The 17,245-nt window shown below is 44.4% G+C and overlaps 1 protein-coding gene across 4 annotated transcripts in view; it reads left to right on the forward strand.

Annotated features, from left to right (window-relative positions):
- reep2 (receptor accessory protein 2) overlaps positions 1-16,968 on the forward strand; it is a 60,554-nt gene extending 43,586 nt beyond the window's left edge. For 3 of the 4 annotated variants that reach the window (XM_033029170.1, XM_033029171.1, XM_033029172.1), the window contains 4 exons: positions 1,034-1,147; positions 5,223-5,370; positions 12,540-12,709; positions 14,998-16,968. In XM_033029170.1, the coding sequence (XP_032885061.1) occupies positions 1,034-1,147; positions 5,223-5,370; positions 12,540-12,709; positions 14,998-15,063 (498 nt within the window). In that variant the 3' untranslated portion in view covers positions 15,064-16,968. The remainder of the gene's footprint in view (positions 1-1,033; positions 1,148-5,222; positions 5,371-12,539; positions 12,710-14,997) is intronic. The other variant, XM_033029173.1, reaches the window with a different exon arrangement.
- Positions 16,969-17,245: the final 277 nt, after the last annotated feature.

Consider the following 17,245-nt stretch of genomic DNA (forward strand, 5'->3'; position numbering starts at 1 on the left):
AGTATTACAACAAAATGTTTGCCGTTATTTTCATAGTGATTTACAGATGATTGTAATTCCATCACAGTGTGTTTCTAGTATTATACGTTTGCCGAAGGACCACGTGTTTCTTTTTATTATCAACATTGTTACATTGAGGAGGGACAATTTCAACACAAATGAGGCAATCAGTGTCAAAAGAAGGGTCTCGACTCGAAACGTCACCTATTCCTTCGCTCCATAGATGCTGCCTCACCCGCTGAGTTCCTCCAGCATTATTATCTAACTTCAATCAGTGTCAAGATCATTTGACCTTGAACTGCATTGAATTTAGGTGGAACCAATGTGTTTCTTCCTCTCTCTTTAACAACTGAAGTGTAATATCCCTCACTGGACCAGGGTAGAAGCTGTAGCATTACTTGTAAAACCATAAGTGGTGCAGAGCTTTGCTGCTATTTATTGCAGCTCCACCCTATTTGACTCAGTTTTGGTGAATTAATTGCTGAGCCACGCGGTTTCAAAATGTCACCACTGGTAATGTAATGATAAGAATCTTTCTGAGCGGTGACATTTTAGGGAGAGGAGCTATGGGGAAGATTAACAAAAGTCAGTACCATATCCCACGCACCAACAGACCGAAGCCAGAGGCTCAGAGGTGGAATCACTCTCGTCAGCAACATTGGAAAAGTGATTGAACAGTTGGATTGGAAGTGTTGGGGTGCAGTGAGAGATTCACATTGGGACCCTTCTTCAGACTGAAGGGTCCTGACCTGCAGCGTCATCTGTTCATCTTCCTCCGCACAGCCTGCCTGACCCACAAAGTTCCTCAGCACTTTGCTTGCTGCTGAAGAATAACTAATCTGTAATAACATTTCTGACATATTTTACCTTGAAGATATTGTCAGCGTTCATGTGAAGGTAGTTTTAATGCATTGATCCTCCTTTGGTGAATATTATCACAGAGATACTAGGAAATACTTAAAGCTGACAATTGTAGAGCTGTTGCAGATGTCCCTTTTTATTGTAATTCCACTCTCTCTCCCTCTCTGCACAGGAGATTGATGAGTACATAAGCCAAGCCAAAGATCGCAGCTATCAGACCATGATGCGGTTTGGGAAACGTGGACTGAATCTCGCTGCCAACGTTGCAGTAACGGCTGCAGCCAAGGTAAATGCATTCACTCAACATTCCCCACATGATGCTCACAGCAGGGATGGGAAAAGCTCAAACGCGGCCAAATAGGACTAGCTTAGAAGGGGCATCTTGGTCAGTATGGACAAGTTGGGCTGAAGGGTCTGTTTCTGCGTTTTAGCACTCTATAACTGTTTGTGCATTGTTGGCCTTGCCCCAGCCTCTGGACTTCTTGTACAATCTCCTTATTGAATTATTTCTTGTAATCGCCTAACTTCTGCCAGCTGGAACTGAATTAATTTCTACTACTCAAGCGAGCAGAAAAACAGACTTGAGTCACACATCAGTCAATAGACAATAGACAAACAAGAATTATTTGCTAGAATATGATCTCCATTTATTGATTTTTGAAAGGGTAAATTGGTCTGGCACAGAAGTCTGACTGAAGCTTATTGGTAATTTATTCTATTCTTTTTTGTCGTGTTTTTTTTTCTTTGTCCCTATCTATAAAAAAATAAAAATAAATAGAAGCAGAGTTAATATGCAATTGATAAATGAGGACCCCTATTACTCTGATAGCTGGAATCCTATCTATTAACAATATGTAATTGATATACAAAATGTGTTTTGATTATATGTATATGCTTCTAATAAAAATATTATTTAAAAAAAATAGACCATAGATGCAGGCCATTTGGCCCTTCGAATCGCTTGCATGGACTATGTCAAGTGAGAGTCAATTGTATTAAGTACTGACAACAGAACAATGGAATTCTTACTTTGCTGCAGCTAAATGGTCCCATTCAAGCAATAGCTCATCAATCATCAATAATACAATCATCAGTACTACTAGGTAGTTACTGATTAAAGTACTACTGTTGTTTGGAATGGAATCAGTGTTCAGAACCTGGCCTTCAGAACAAGCCAATTAAATGTTTAAGGCTTCCGTACCCATTGCAGCTGCCGTTCTCACCTCAACAGAATGTAAGACCTTCTGTCACTGTCATTTCTGCTTCTCCTTATTACTTAATGGCAGCTGGTAGAGCTGCTGCCTCACAGCGCCCAAGACCTGGGTTCGATCTTGACCTTGGGTGCTGTCTGTGTGGAGTTTGCATGTTATCCGTGTTATTCAGAATTGTGTGCAGTTTTGGTCTCCTAACTCATTGTGTGCAGTTTTAGTCTCCTAATTTGAGGAAGGACATCTTGCTATTTATGGAGTGCAGCGTAGGTTCACCAGGTTATTTCCCGAATTGGCGGGACTGACATATGATGAAAGAATGGGCCGACTGGGCTTGTATTCACTGGAATTTAGAAGGATGAGAGGCTATCTTATAGAAACATATAAAATTCTTAAGGGATTGGACAGGCTAGATGCAGGAAATATGTTCCCGATGTTGGGGGAGTCCAGAACCAGGGGTCACGGTTTAAGAATAAGGGGTAGGCCATTTAGGACTGAGATGAGGACAAACTTTTTCTCACAGAGAGTTGTGAATCTGTGGAATTCTCTGCCATAGAAGACAGTGGAGGGGCGCGACTCTCGTCAGCAGCGGCCTCTGCAGTCCGTCTGTGTTTTATTATTTTTTGTCTCGTTTTTATGTAGTTTTTGTTATTTTTTTTGTTGGGGTATGTGTGTGGGGGGGAGGGGGTAACTTTAAAATCTTTCCCCTGCACGGGAGACCCGACCTTTTCTTTGTCGGGTCTCCGTTGTCGTTGGGGCTGCAACATGGAGCGGCCTCCAACAGGAACGACCTGGGGTTCCAGCTACGGAGCTGCCGACTACTCACCGTCACGGGGCTGACCGAGTCCGGAGCGGGTGGAGCTGTGGTGGAGCGCTGCTGCCACCCGACCCCCGGAGCTCCGGAGACTGCAACTGCGGGTTTGGCGGACGGCGGCACCGGGAGCCCGCGGGTCCCTGCTGGGAGACCGCTTTTCGGGGCTTCCGCAACGGCGACTTCTCCCGCCCGAGTTGCGGGGTTGAAGAGCACCTGAGCGGGGCCTTACACCATCGCCCCGCGCGGCTTGGAATGGCCGCTGGACTTTGCGAGCGCACGCCGGGGGCTCTAACAACAAGACCCGGTGCGCGATCTTGCATCACCCGGCGTGGCTTTAATGGCCGCGGGACAATCGCCATCGCCAGCCGGGGGCTTTGACTTTGACTCTGACTCTGACATCGGGGGGGAGAGTGCAGTGGAGAGGTACGTTTTTTTTGCCTTCCATCACAGCGATGTGATGGATGTTTGTGTAAACTGTGTTGTGTCTCGGGTCTTTTTGTTTTGTAATGTATGGCTGCAGAAACAACATTTCGTTTGGACCTCAAGGGGTCCAAATGACAAATAAATTGAATTTAATTGTATTGTATTGTATTGTATAGAGGCTAATTCACTGGATATTTTCAAGAGAGAGTAAGATATAGCTCTTAGGGCTAAAGGAATCAAGGGATATGGGGAGAAGGCAGGATCGGGATACTGATTTTGGATGATCAGCCATGATCATATTGAATGGCGGTGCAGGCTCGCAGGGCCGAATGGCCTAGTCCTGCACCTATTTTCTATGTTTCTATGTCTGTGTTTCTATTCCACATTAGTTTCCTCCTAGTACTCCAGTTTCCTCCCACATCCCAAAGACGTACAGTTTGTATATTAATTGGCCCCGATGTGTCGGAGTGGATGAGAAATTGGGATAGTATGAAAGGGTGACCAATGGTTGGCGTGGGCTGAAGGGCATGTTTCCATGCCGTATCTCTAAAACTTATTAAATCATCCAGTTTATTCGTCTCGGACTGACTACTTTAATCCCACTGGTTTTGTACAAACTCGGCCCAGGACAGAAGTGCTGCAGCCCATCTGTGAAAGTTCTCCTAGATTTTGTTGAATTGGTTGTTCTAGAATTTGCACCGAGCCACAATGAAAGAACAGCAATGTATTTCCAAATCTGGAAGTAACTTAAAGGACAACTTGAAGGAGAATGGAGGTGTTCCCATTCACAAAACCCTTTCCATCTTGGCAGTAGAGGTCACAGGTTTGGAAGAGCCCTTGAGGTAGTCTCGAAGGGCAACTGCATTGAATTTTGTAAATGCTACAGACTGATGGAGGAAAGCAATGCTTGGGATTGTGAACGGGGTTTAGTGGGTTGCTTTGTCCAGGAGAACGTGGAGGTTCCTGAGAGTTGTTGGACTAGCACAAGTCCTGTGATCATACTCCTGATTTGTGTCTTGGAGATGGTTTAAAAACTCTGGTGCGTGAGAATTCCCAGACTCTGACATTCTCTGGTCACCACAGTGCAGATACTGATAGTTCAGCGGATATCCTGGTCTTTATCGATGCTGCTACCTGATGAGGCTCATGCTGCTGAATGTCATGAATAGGTATTGGATTATTTTATTTTCCATATGTGGGAACATCACATTTAAATCCAAGGAAGAGGCATATGAATTGGCCAGAGGAAGCAGCAAACTGGAGGACTGGGAGAAATTTAGAATTCACCAGAGGACAAAAAAAACTGACTGAAAGATCAGTGAAGACAAATATAAGTCCCTTGCAGTCAGAAACAGGTGAATTTATAATGGGAAACAGGGAAATGGCAGACCAGGTAAACAAGTACTTTGTTTGTGCTTTCCTTAGTGAAGACAGAACTAATCTTCCAGAAATACTGGGGACCGAGGATCTAGCGTGATGGAGGAACTGAAGGAAATTCACATTAGTCATGAAGGTACAATATCTGACCAATGGAGGGAATAGTGCCTTGTTTGACTTCCCTGTATCTAGTGGCAGGGCTCAGAGATTTTGTTGTGGGAATGTTCCTGCCAGAGGCTGGAGATGAAGGATCCTCACCAGCTCCTCACCACAGGACACACATCTGCTCAGCTGTCAGCAATTCACACACAAACGCTTCTTTGCAGAGCTGCAATATTTTGACAGAGCCTTTATAAAGTACCATCCTCTCTGTAGTAAATCGAAGTTAGCCTTTTACTTCAGGTATATTATTTAAATTAAGATGTCTTCAATTTGAGGGAACCGAGTTAGCTTGCCACTGTAGTAAGGAGTACTGTGCTCAATTGTCTGCTGGGTCAGGTTCCACTGCTCTAACCTGATCCTTCTGCTTTGTGGTCCAGGGACAAGGAGTGCTCTCAGACAGACTGCGGAGTTTCAGCATGCAGGACCTCACCTTGCTCAGAGATGAAGACTCGATCCACCTTCGCAGCACTGACCCCCAGATGAAAACATCCAGCAGCAATATTCTGGAAACGATAAGTGATTCCGGTACATTTGAAAAAACATTCTCTCAGGGCACATTATTGTTTTGGTGATTCAACCAAACATGGGGGGGAATTGCAGCAACAAGCATGGACAGGTTCACTACAGCCTGCTCACTACAGCCTGCTCACTACAGCCTGCTCACTACAGCCTGCTCACTACAGTCTGCTCACTAGTCTGGCTGCTCACTACAGTCTGCCTGCTCACTACAGTCTGCCTGCTCACTACAGTCTGCCTGCTCACTACAGTCTGCCTGCTCACTAGTCTGCCTGCTCACTACAGTCTGCCTGCTCACTACAGTCTGCTCACTACAGTCTGGCTGCTCACTACAGTCTGCCTGCTCACTACAGTCTGCTCACTAGTCGGCTCACTACAGTCTGCCTGCTCACTACAGTCTGCCTGCTCACTACAGTCTGCCTGCTCACTACAGTCTGCCTGCTCACTACAGTCTGCTCACTACAGTCTGGCTGCTCACTACAGTCTGCCTGCTCACTACAGTCTGCCTGCTCACTACAGTCTGCCTGCTCACTACAGTCTGCCTGCTCACTACAGTCTGCCTGCTCACTACAGTCTGCTCACTACAGTCTGCCTGCTCACTACAGTTTGCCTGCTCACTACAGTCTGCCTGCTCACTACACTTGTGCTTGTCAATAGTACAGCAGTGCTTCAACAAGGAAGCACGTCAAGCTTACATTCATTACTTCAGTCAGGATGGGGCTGAGATGCTGTGATTTTCTCATTATACCATGTTTCCAAGCCCAGCAAATAGTATGCAGCTGTTCAGAATCAGTTGGAGTCACACTGTCATTCTGGAATGGGACCGGCGTTCTGAACCCACCACTATTACAGCCATCGCAGAAAGCTTTTAAAATGTTTAAAACTCCCCTCCCCACGTTTTACCTCCCCTGCCCCCTTCTGAACCACCTCAGCTCCTTGCTGAGCCACACCAGGTGCATGCTGGACCTCACTGGGGCCAACAGGCACGCCTTGGGTGGGCTCAGTTCTGGGCAAGGACCCATCCGCTTGCATTAGACTCGCTTGGAGGAGCTTACTCTTCTACTTCTTCTTCTGCACCACCCAATCCCCCTCTCCCTCTTCGCCCTTCCCCTGCGCCTCACCATCAACCACCACCACAGGTTCAGGACATAGGGGGCGGGGGCCATCGCTGCCCCAGATCACTGAGGTGGAGCTGGCAGACCCAGCCGAGTCATCAGTACCACCCGGGTCACTGTCACCGAGGCATGATGAGCCACCCCGGATGGGCCTGCAATGCATTCCTGGGCCGCTGCATTAGAATTTCTAGCAATGGCCCGGCGATTGGGACAATCCGTACGGAGATGTCCAAACTCTCTGCACTCATGACACTGTGCCTCTCCCATACTCCAATACATACGGTTGGGGAGACCCTTATGCCCCACGACGAAGCTCCTCTCAATGCCCAACCCCTCTTCCACCTTCATAAAAAACTGTCTCTTGAAACTCAAGACCCCTTTTTCATACGGGTCATTCCCGGGGTGCATAAGCCTAATAAGCTCAGACCGCACCTCCCCAATCTTAGCCAAGTGTGGAAGAATGTTTGCATCCCGGAAAAACGTGGGACGATTCCGCAGGAGAACCGGTTTAACAGTGGACCATCGGTATAAAGACCCCTCCACTGTGAGACCACTCTCCACCACTAGGGGCCACATCCTCCTGGGACTTTAATATCATCCCAACCTTCCCTCTTGCAAGCTCGGAAGAGGCAATAACATCCCTATTGAAAAGGTCATGCAAGCCCTTCGCAATTGCACCCCTGCTCCACATGAACCCGGTTTGGACCGAGATCCCGTATATATATCGCCATCCGTCAACATTAGGCTCATCCTCAATTGGCCCCAAAACCGCAGCCGAAGCCTCAGCTGCATAACTCCGAGCCCTAGGCCGACCCCCGCCATCTTGACAGTGGCACCAGGGCCGGATTTAGATGAAGAGAGGCCCTAAGCTGTTCCACTTGTGAGGCCCCCTCCCTCCGCGTTGGTTTTCAGCGCTGGCGGCGAGGCAGTGACCGGACAGCCATGGCCGCCCAATCTCCCACAATTCAAAGCAAGGGAGAAAGTGCCCAGCGCCGACCAGTTGCGTTGCAGCGCGCATGCACAGGGCGGCCGATGATGTGCTGGCCGTGGTTGTGCGCATGTGCAGGGGGGAGGACGTGCAGGCCACAGCAATGCGCATGTGCAAGGCGACCTGCCGTGCCGGCGGATGAGGAGCGAGCAGAGAGCGGAGACCTGGCGGCCTGGACATGGATAGTGGGGGGAGATTGGGGAGAGAGAGAGAGAGAGAGGGGCCCACCCAGAGTTGAATGGCAGGTGTCCTGCCTTGGCCGGAGGCCCCCCTAGACCTCGAGGCCCTAAACTTAAGCTTGTCTAGCTTATAGGTAAATCCGGCCCTGAGTGGCACAAACCAGCTCCAGGAACACCAGCAGCTCTGCTCAAAGGCGAATCTCAGAGACAGTCACAGTCCGGATAAGCAGCAGAAGCAGTTTCCCTCCAGCCAAAGTAAAGATAGTCCCCACACTCAACTCCACAGCCGAGAGCAGCATTTGGGAGGCTCTTTAAAGCCCTGCCGGAAACGAAAAGTACCTTCTTCACATTAAGCCCAGGCAGCTGCACTGTGCAAAACGGTAATGGGGTGGAGAATCGGTGCTAGAAACGTCACAGACACCAAAGTCTTTCCTACCATCGATCTCCAGGCACTCTTGGCGATCCGCCAGCCACAGCCGCTCCCACAGCAGTGCAGAAGAACTCAGGAATTCCACACTAAATGGAGAAATCCTTAAACAAAGGAAAGTTTCAGCAGTCAAGTCAAACTATGAAATCTCACTACCTCTGTCCCTGTTCCTTCGACAAGAACATTGAAAGGTTGCTTCAAAACTTCTCAGCCGCCGGAACTGAGAAAGTCACAGCCTCTCTCTCTCCCCCCGGGCTCTCTCCCACCCCCACCCCCAGGCTCTCTCTCTCCCCAGCCTCTCTCTCCCCCCCAGCCTCTCTTTCACCACCCCGCCCCCCCAGGCCTCACTTCCACTCCCCATCTTCCTCCTCCCCTCCCTCCTCTCCCCCCCCTCCCTCTCTCCCCCCCTTTCTCCACCCTCCTCTCCCGTCTCTCTCCCCCCTCCTCTCTCTCCATCCTCTCCTCTCTCTCCCTCCCCTCCTCTCTCGCCCCAGCCTTTCTCTTCCTCCCCCGGAATCCAAGGGGACGGGACCCAACTGGTCCCCCTTGGTCTAGTATATATATATATATATATATATATATATTTATATGCCCGAAGCTCTGCAAAAACAGTACACGGTAGCGTAACAATGTTAGGCCCACCTGACTCATCATTCGCCTGGGGTGTGGAGTAGCAAGTTTCGTTTGATTTGACAAAGTAATTTCCTTTAAAAAGTTAAATTAACTTTATACAGCGCCCCCATTTGCCGGGCCCGTCAGCCGCGTCACAATTGAAAATGGCGGCGGTGACGCGGCAGTGACACAAAATGACATTGTCTCCCCGCATGTACGTACTGGGCCCGGTATCTGTGCATGCGCAGGTGGGGAAGGCTTGTCGGGCCGGAATTCCATTTTGACTGAACATCGACTCGTATATGGGTGAATGGTGGAATATTGTGTTGGGGGAGGGGGCGCTTGGTCTAGTTTGTACTAAACTACTGTGGGACGGTAGTGATTTAAAGCATTGATTAGAAGTGAAACAGCTGCACCTCTCCAGTCTGTAATTTCCATTTGCAATGGGTTAAAACTAGCTGCTGACGTTAACATCCAATGACCATAATGGTGTTTTCTTTGTATATACTGTATATATATAACGGCAACCCTGTAAATTCAATGTTTTTTTTGCATTTAAGGTGCTCTTAGAGAATGAATGAAATGGTTTAATGAATAATCCAGGGTCGCTGTGCAGTGCCTCAGCATCACTGTGTCTCCATGGAGGCTGAGGTTGCTTGGCTCAGGATTGGGCTAAAGTTGCTCAGCTGCACTGGATGTGTACAGAATATTGACACACTCTTATATAACTGCTCGGACGTTAGCTCAGCATTGGCCAGGATAGTTGCAAGTTCCCTTCTCATCATTGGGCAGGTCTCTCCCCATTGTGCTACTCAGTTAGTGATCGCTGGTGCATATGGGTAATGAACACAAATCACCATGCCGTGCCAAATGTCTCTGGATAATGAAAGGTGTCAGCAGTTCATGGTGGTTGTGGATACAATACAGAACAGTATCGGCTCTGTTATCCAACAGATGCAAGATGTTACGCTGTGCCAAGACTGTTGGGAATAGAATTAAAACAGTTGATAAAACGGAACAAGAAATAGATTTGGATGTTAAAAAGAAACATTTATTTTTCAGTTTGGTCTGAAATAAACAAGAGTGTTTATTTACCATATATGCCCAGTGTAGCCTTGTTTCTGCATTGCTAAAATCTTCTGTAGTAAATAGGTCCTTCATTGTTCAGCCAGGCTTGTGATTGTATAAACACTAGCATGGAACTTTCCTTTGATTTGTCCCATATTACAGGCATAATGTAAGCAATGTGTGGTAGGGGTTTGACCACAGGGCTCTTGGTATAACTAGATTGATGATTTATAATCAGACGATAAGATTATTTCACACAAAACATTTATTGTAGTTTGCACCTAAGTAAGCCTTTACCACCCTGGCAACCTGCCTTTGTATGGGTGACAGAGAGATGGAATTATATTCTCTCAATACAAATGACTCGATCACAAGGAGACCCATTCCTTCCAGTAATAGATACAGGAAGGGTGTACGGCTCCCCACGACAAACCATTCATTCAATAAGCCATGCCTGATCCTTTATCGAAGGGCCACTTTCCTTCACTAACCCTAAATACTTTTGTTCCCCTAATATCAAAGAATCTATCAATCTGTTTGACTATATTTGACAACCGAGTCTCCAGAGCCCTCCGTGGTACAGAATTCCAAAGATTCACCAGCACTGCACTCCATCTTTTACAAGTATGTCCTTCTGTAGATATGAAAACCAGGCCAGTACACAATCTTCCAGATGCAGCAGTCTCACCAAGGCCTGATATAAGAACTCAACCCATCCAGAACCTCAGATCTGACAAAACCACACTAGCTGAAGCATTCACTGGATTCCCATTCGACATATGCTGCAGCACTGGCTGTGATCTTCCTCCATTTTCTGCCTCTGTTATAACTGATCCATGCCATGAGAAAAGCTCTTTGTCTGATGGAACCTATAACAGAAGTATTGGTTTGGCTGCATTGTTTATAAGGTTCCTCCTTGCAGATTAGCACCACATGTATTTTAAGTTATTTTGTTTCTCCTTAAGAAATTGGCAAAGAGTGTGGCACATAAGATGCATCTTTCTCTGAGTGGCACAGTGAGGCGATGCAGACAATATCAGTGCTCAGGTGAAGGTATCCCCACACCATATGTTGCAGAAAAAGCTGATGTGTGAATAGAATCTGAATATTTCTGTGGATGAAACACAAAGTAAATGAATGTGTTTTGGAATTTTTTTAATAATCCTGCGACACAAAGTAGTTAGGAGTGGAGTTGATCACTTATCGTTGATTGTATTGTAAATGTGAACTTGAACTTGTATTGAACATTCGGCTCTTCTGCCAATGCATTAAGTCTCGCTTTTCTCCCCATGCCAACAACTGGACAACGACTGTAAGTTTCACCCCTTTTATCCAGCTTGTAATTCATGGACTCAAATATGATATAAATTCAGGACTTTATTAAAAGGGGAGAACAAAGCATAGTGTCAGCAAGGTCGTCTGATCAAAGTGCATCATAGCCAATGTTTGTAGTGTAGGTCAGGCTATGTGGTCATTGTTTCTGACAGGATATGGAGGTGACATGTACTCTGTTTTGAGCTGCTTTCATCATGTGAAGATGCACTGCGTGGTCCTACATAGCTACGTCAATTGGAGAAGTACAACACTGAGGTGAAGTAAAATGGGTTTCGTTATATTCAATGTTAGGGTTCTGAGAAGAATTTTAGGAGAAGCAAGTTCCAAATTTTGTAAAGCAATGAAGTAGATCAGCAAAATCAACTTAATGAAATCATTTATTTTCAATAACATGCTTGATGCAAGTATCATGAACGTTGAAAACTAACTTTAATACTGGAAATCTTTTAAATGATAAACTGCCAGTGTCAAACCAGGAAACAAAAACCAAATAAACAACAGTAATCAAGCGGTTCTTCAACCCTCAATGCTCAACTTCACCAGGACAAATGATTGGAACCACCTTAAACATTCATTCCCATGGCCATCGGTACACAATGGCTATGGTCTGTGCCTGATCTACATGACACTCCATAACTACTTGTCTGGACTATTTTGACATTTTGACTATCCTGACTTACAAACGCATCCCCAGGTCTGAATCGTGTAACTACCAACAACAGCATTGGGGAATATCTTTGCCAGTCCTGCAGCAACTTCAGGTAATCATACCACCTACTCAAGGCATTTTGTGAAGGGCAGCAAATGATGGCATAGACAGCGACAACCACATCCTATGTCACTCTGACTCATGCCCATTGCATGGACAAAATGTTGTCTTTTTATAGTTTACAACAGTCAAGCAGGAATATGGCAATGGTTCCTTTGGTGTTTTTTTCCTTTTCATTGGGACAGAATCAATTGGATGACAATCAATAACGCCATGTCTGACATTATTGAAGAACAGCAATTCGTTCTTCCCCCGCACAATTAAAGCATGGAATAATCTCCACCCAACTATAGTTACCCAACCAGATGCAACTAAATTTAAGGTAGCTCTTTCTTCCCAATAACCCTTTCTGGCTTCAGTCCTCCCTCCACCACCTCCAGTTTAAATTCCATTTGGAATATTTTGGAGGACCAAGAAACCAAGAACCAAGAACAAATCGTGAAATATTTATCATTACATTCCTATGATAACTTGTATTTATGTTTTGGTATTGTCAAATATCCTAAGCCATTTGACATGAAAATGTGGAAGAAATTTGATTGGAGATTTTATCTTATTTGCTGCGGAATCTCTAATTTGCTTAGAAATGTGTTTTCAACATTTCAGAAGTGCGTTGAGAAATGTGCTCTCATTGAATGTAGCTTTGGGTTTTATCTGTGTTTCCTTTGTGCTCACTGTTTCACAGACACACACCGGCTTCTTTCAGGTGAAGATGTAGGAAATACTCAAGCTCAGAAGTCAGATGGAGAACAGCCAGATGTGAAACTTGAACAAGCAGATGAAGAAATCATGGATAAAGTCCCAAAACGCACTCAGAGCCTTAAAAGCAATAAACAAAAATTGCAGCGTTTGGAGGTATTCTATCATGTCTGCAAGCCTCTGTAACGTTTGGTAATCTCATTGCTTCCTTCATCGGTTGGTTTGCCATTTCAACAGTCAATATCCCCAGCCCGTCCACCCATGTACCACATCTTCAAGGGTGATATTGAACTTCATGATATTTAAATAATGCAGAGAAAATATGAAATAATTAGCATATAGAAGTACTGTACCAAACTATTGAAATTCTTTGAGAAGACAAGTACATTGATGGTTAAGAAGATGAAATGGATTTGTTGCAAATCATTTAATTTGGTTTCTAAATGCAGATGTTGGAACAAATGTTATCACACTTTTTAAGAAAGGAGGGAGAGAGAAAACAGGGAATTATAGACCAGTTAGCCTGACATCGGTCGTGGGGAAGATGCTGGAGTCAATCATAAAAGATGAAATAGCGGCACATTTGGATAGCAGTAACAGAATCGGTCCGAGTCAGCGTGGATTTATGAAGGGGAAATCATGCTTGACTAATCTTCTGGAATTTTTTGAGGATGTAACTAGGAAAATGGACAAGGAAGAGCCAGTGGATGTGGACGTGGATTTTCAGAAAGCATTTGATAAGGTCCTACATAGGAGATTAGTGGGAAAAATTTGGGCATATGGTATTGGGGGTAGAGTGCTGACATGGATAGAAAATTGGTTGGCAGACAGGAAACAAAGAGTAAGGATTAACGGGTCCCTTTCAGAATGGCAGGCAGTGACTAGTGGGGTACCGCAAGGCTCGGTGCTAGGACCGCAGCTATTTACAATATATATTAATGATTTAGATGAAGGGATTACAAGTAACATTAGCAAATTTGCTGATGACACAAAGCTGTGTGGCAGTGTGAACTGTGAGGAGGATGCTTTGAGAATGCAGGGTGACTGGGCCAGGTTGGGTGAGTGGGCAGATGCATGGCAGATGCAGTTTAATGTGGCTAAATGTGAGGTTATCCACTTTGGTAGCAAAAACATGAAGGCAGGTTATTATCTAAATGGTGTCAAGATGGGAAAAGGGGAAGTACAACGGGATCTGGGGGTCCTTGTTCATCAGTCAATGAAAGTAAGCATGCAGGTACAGCAGGCAGTGAAGAAAGCGAATGGCATGTTGGCCTTCATAACAAGAGGAGTTGAGTTTAGGAGCAAAGAGGTCCTTCTGCAGTTGTACAGGGGCCTAGTGAGACCACACCTGGAGTATTGTGTGCAGTTTTGGTCTCCAAATTTGCGGAAGGACATTCTTGCTATTGAGGGAGTACAGGGTAGGTTCACAAGGTTAATTCCCGGGATGGCGGGACTATCAAATGCTGAGAGAATGGAGCGGCTGGGCTTGTACATTCTGGAATTTAGAATGAGAGGGGATCTTATTGAACCATATAAGATTATTAAGGGTTTGGACATGCTAGAGGCAGGAAACATGTTCCTGATGTTGGGTGAGTTCAGAACCAGGGGCCACAGTTTTAGAATAAGGGATAAGTCATTTAGAACAGAGATGAGGAAACACTTTTTCACACAGAGAGTTGTGAGTCTGGAATTCTCTGCCTCAGAGGGCGGTGGAGGCCGGTTCTCTGGATACTTTCAAGAGAGAGCTAGATAGGGCTCTTAATGATAGTGGAGTCAGGGGATATGGGGAGAAGGCAGGAACGGGGTACTGATTGTGGATGATCAGCCATGATCACATGGAATGGCGGTTTTGGCTCGAAGGGACGAATGGCCTCCTCTTGCACTTATTGTCTATTGTCTAAAACTTTATGGGAGATTAAAGTTTCACGTTCAGAAATGGAGAAATGTTGAATAGGCATGGAGTTAATACTGGGCAGTTTACACTGAATGGCTCATGGTTGTGTATGTGGCACAGGATTCCTGGACTGATGGACAATGCCTGTTATGTGTGGGTTTTCTTCATTCCAAACTAAAGCATGTGACAATCGGCTGTCAAGCAGAAACAATATTTCAGCATTGTAATAGTTTTAATTTTTTGACTGGATTTTGCTTTTAATCAACACACTTATTGCTAACTAAGAGCACACAAGAACATTTAGTCAAAAATCAGAGCGTAAAGAACTTGTATTGCTGGATAGCATTTAGGAAGTGGATGCATTGGCTAATTTTACCTCTTCTGAATACTGACTTTGGGCAACAGCGGACAATACACATGGATAGGTCTCTGATGATGTCTGGATGATTTAGTTAGTGTGATGCTCCACTTCCCTGCTAGACTATGGTCATTGTGTGAGTGAGGGCACAACAGAAATCTAATCAGCTGTCTTTTAATATCTGTTTTTCAGCCACAATCAAAGAGTGTAAAGTTGCGTGTAAAGAAGAAGGCCAGCAGTCACACTGAGTCTGCATGAAGCAGATCCAGTGAGGAGGAAGCCATACAGAGTGCCACAGCCTCAGTCTTTCACACATTTGAGTCTTGCTTGAAGCTGAGAAACTGTGAAAGCATAAAGGAGAAGCTGTACCTTGTAAATAGGCGCTTTGGCCCTGTGTCTTTAGCAGGTATGGGCAATGCAGTCGTCACCACAACACAGTAACATTCAAGCTGTTGTTGAGGGACTTGACCAAGTAATCTTGCTCAGTGTTATATAAGCATTTCATCAATAGTATTCAAGATGAAGTTCCGCCAAAATATCGCCAAGGAAATGTTAAGCTATATTTAGGTTTGCGCTCATCACTATTTTTCATTGGATTATTTTTTGGCTTTTTTGAATCCCAATTAGCTTTCCTTTATGTTGAATGTGAAACCAGAACATCAGAATATAGTCCATTCATTTAAATAGAAATACATTGAATAATAGCTTACATTCCAAATAGTTGGGCAGTGTTTGCCTGGATTTGGCAGTTGACCCACAGTCTACAGCTTGTGCCAATTCAGTCTTCAGATCAACCAAATAGCTGTGGTTTACCTCCACTTGCATTGACAATAGACAATAGACAATAGGTGCAGGAGTAGGCCCATCGGCCCTTCGAGCTGCAGACACGGTCAGTTTGGCTGAGGTGCCTTGTGATGTGACTACAATTTTCAGCAATCAGGAAATCTTGTATAAACTAAAGATGTGAAAATTACGTTTTAAAGCTTGGTATGTTTTCAAATCTTAGTTCTGTTCCCTAAATATTCACCAACTATCACGGAAAATAAAGGAAATATGTTTTATGAATTAATTAGATTGAGAATGTATTGGCAACTTTAGATGTCAACTGGTAGCATGTTCACTGTGTTCAGAGACAAAAACTACGCACTGGAAAATGATTTTGATCAGGAAAACTATGTGGCAAGAGTGAAAATGCATGCGTCCTTAGCATCCTACATAATGGAGAAAGGTGGGTGAAGCATTTAATCAATGACATTACAGTGGAAATGAATGTGAGGGGATTTGTTGCATTGGAAATATATACAATGATTGTAAACAGTAAGTGCTTTGGGGTTTTCAATAGAGGAAGTGAATGGAAAGTGGTGCAAGAAATCTATCCAGCTGGAGTGATGAGAAAGGGTTTCTTCCTTTGGAGTTTACATCTGTGGAGAGCTGGGCTTTTGTTGGGTGAAATTCCATCAAGTGGACGAGGGGCAGAGACTTGGTTTGTGAAAAGATACTGCTTACTGCATGGGATTCTGAATCAGGGTATTGGAATTGGTTATATTTAATTAATAGAACTATGGAACCTGGGATTCTGTAATGGAATCCATTTACATTATGTCTGCTTGTGGATGCAACTGCTATCAGAGATCCAGGTTCATATGATCTAACTGCAACCTGTTCTGGTGTCAGCTTGGCTTTTGTATGCACTAAAAGTAGCTGAGGTAGAATTTTCTAATTATTCTACGGACATTTAGGGTCTGAATATTATTACCACATTGTTTTTCAAAGTTACTGTAGATTACAGGTGATAACCAGTAAATAGTACTTTAGTCAGTTTCTGATGTTTCTAAAAACCATGTGAGGCAACTGATTTAGAAACTTCAAAGTAAAATGAATCAGATGCTAAATGCTTGCTGTTTTTTTTAATAACATGTAGCATGATGTTTAGTTATAGTTCATGTTTTAGTATTTGCCAGAAGGAACATTTAGTGGACTGAGGTGATGTGCCATGAATGACAATGATAGTGATGTAGGAGATGAAGTTGTGTTAACACATGTGATATAATTATAACATAGATATTTTTGCAAATGGATGTGCTGTACATGATGTACCAGTCTGAACAAGTGCACTGTATAACTGTTAATACACTGAATAAAAGGCTTTAGCCATCTGTACTGGGCCAGCATAGTATGCATATTATTTCAGTGAGTTCTCCAACACATGACTAATACCAATAACACCAATGTCTCTGTTACCATTAATATCTGGTCATTTTCAAGTTTTATAAATTTATAAATTTAAATTTACAATTTCAGTTTATTACTATTTATATATCTGAATATATAGTTTACAAAGAAGTTGTTATTGACCCAAATGAAAATAATCTCGATTCAGATTCTATCCTAATTATTACAAAATGCATATGATGCTGAAAGTCTGACTTTAATACCAAGT

This window comes from Amblyraja radiata, chromosome 11, assembly GCF_010909765.2.
Source record: "Amblyraja radiata isolate CabotCenter1 chromosome 11, sAmbRad1.1.pri, whole genome shotgun sequence".
Lineage (NCBI taxonomy): Eukaryota > Metazoa > Chordata > Chondrichthyes > Rajiformes > Rajidae > Amblyraja > Amblyraja radiata.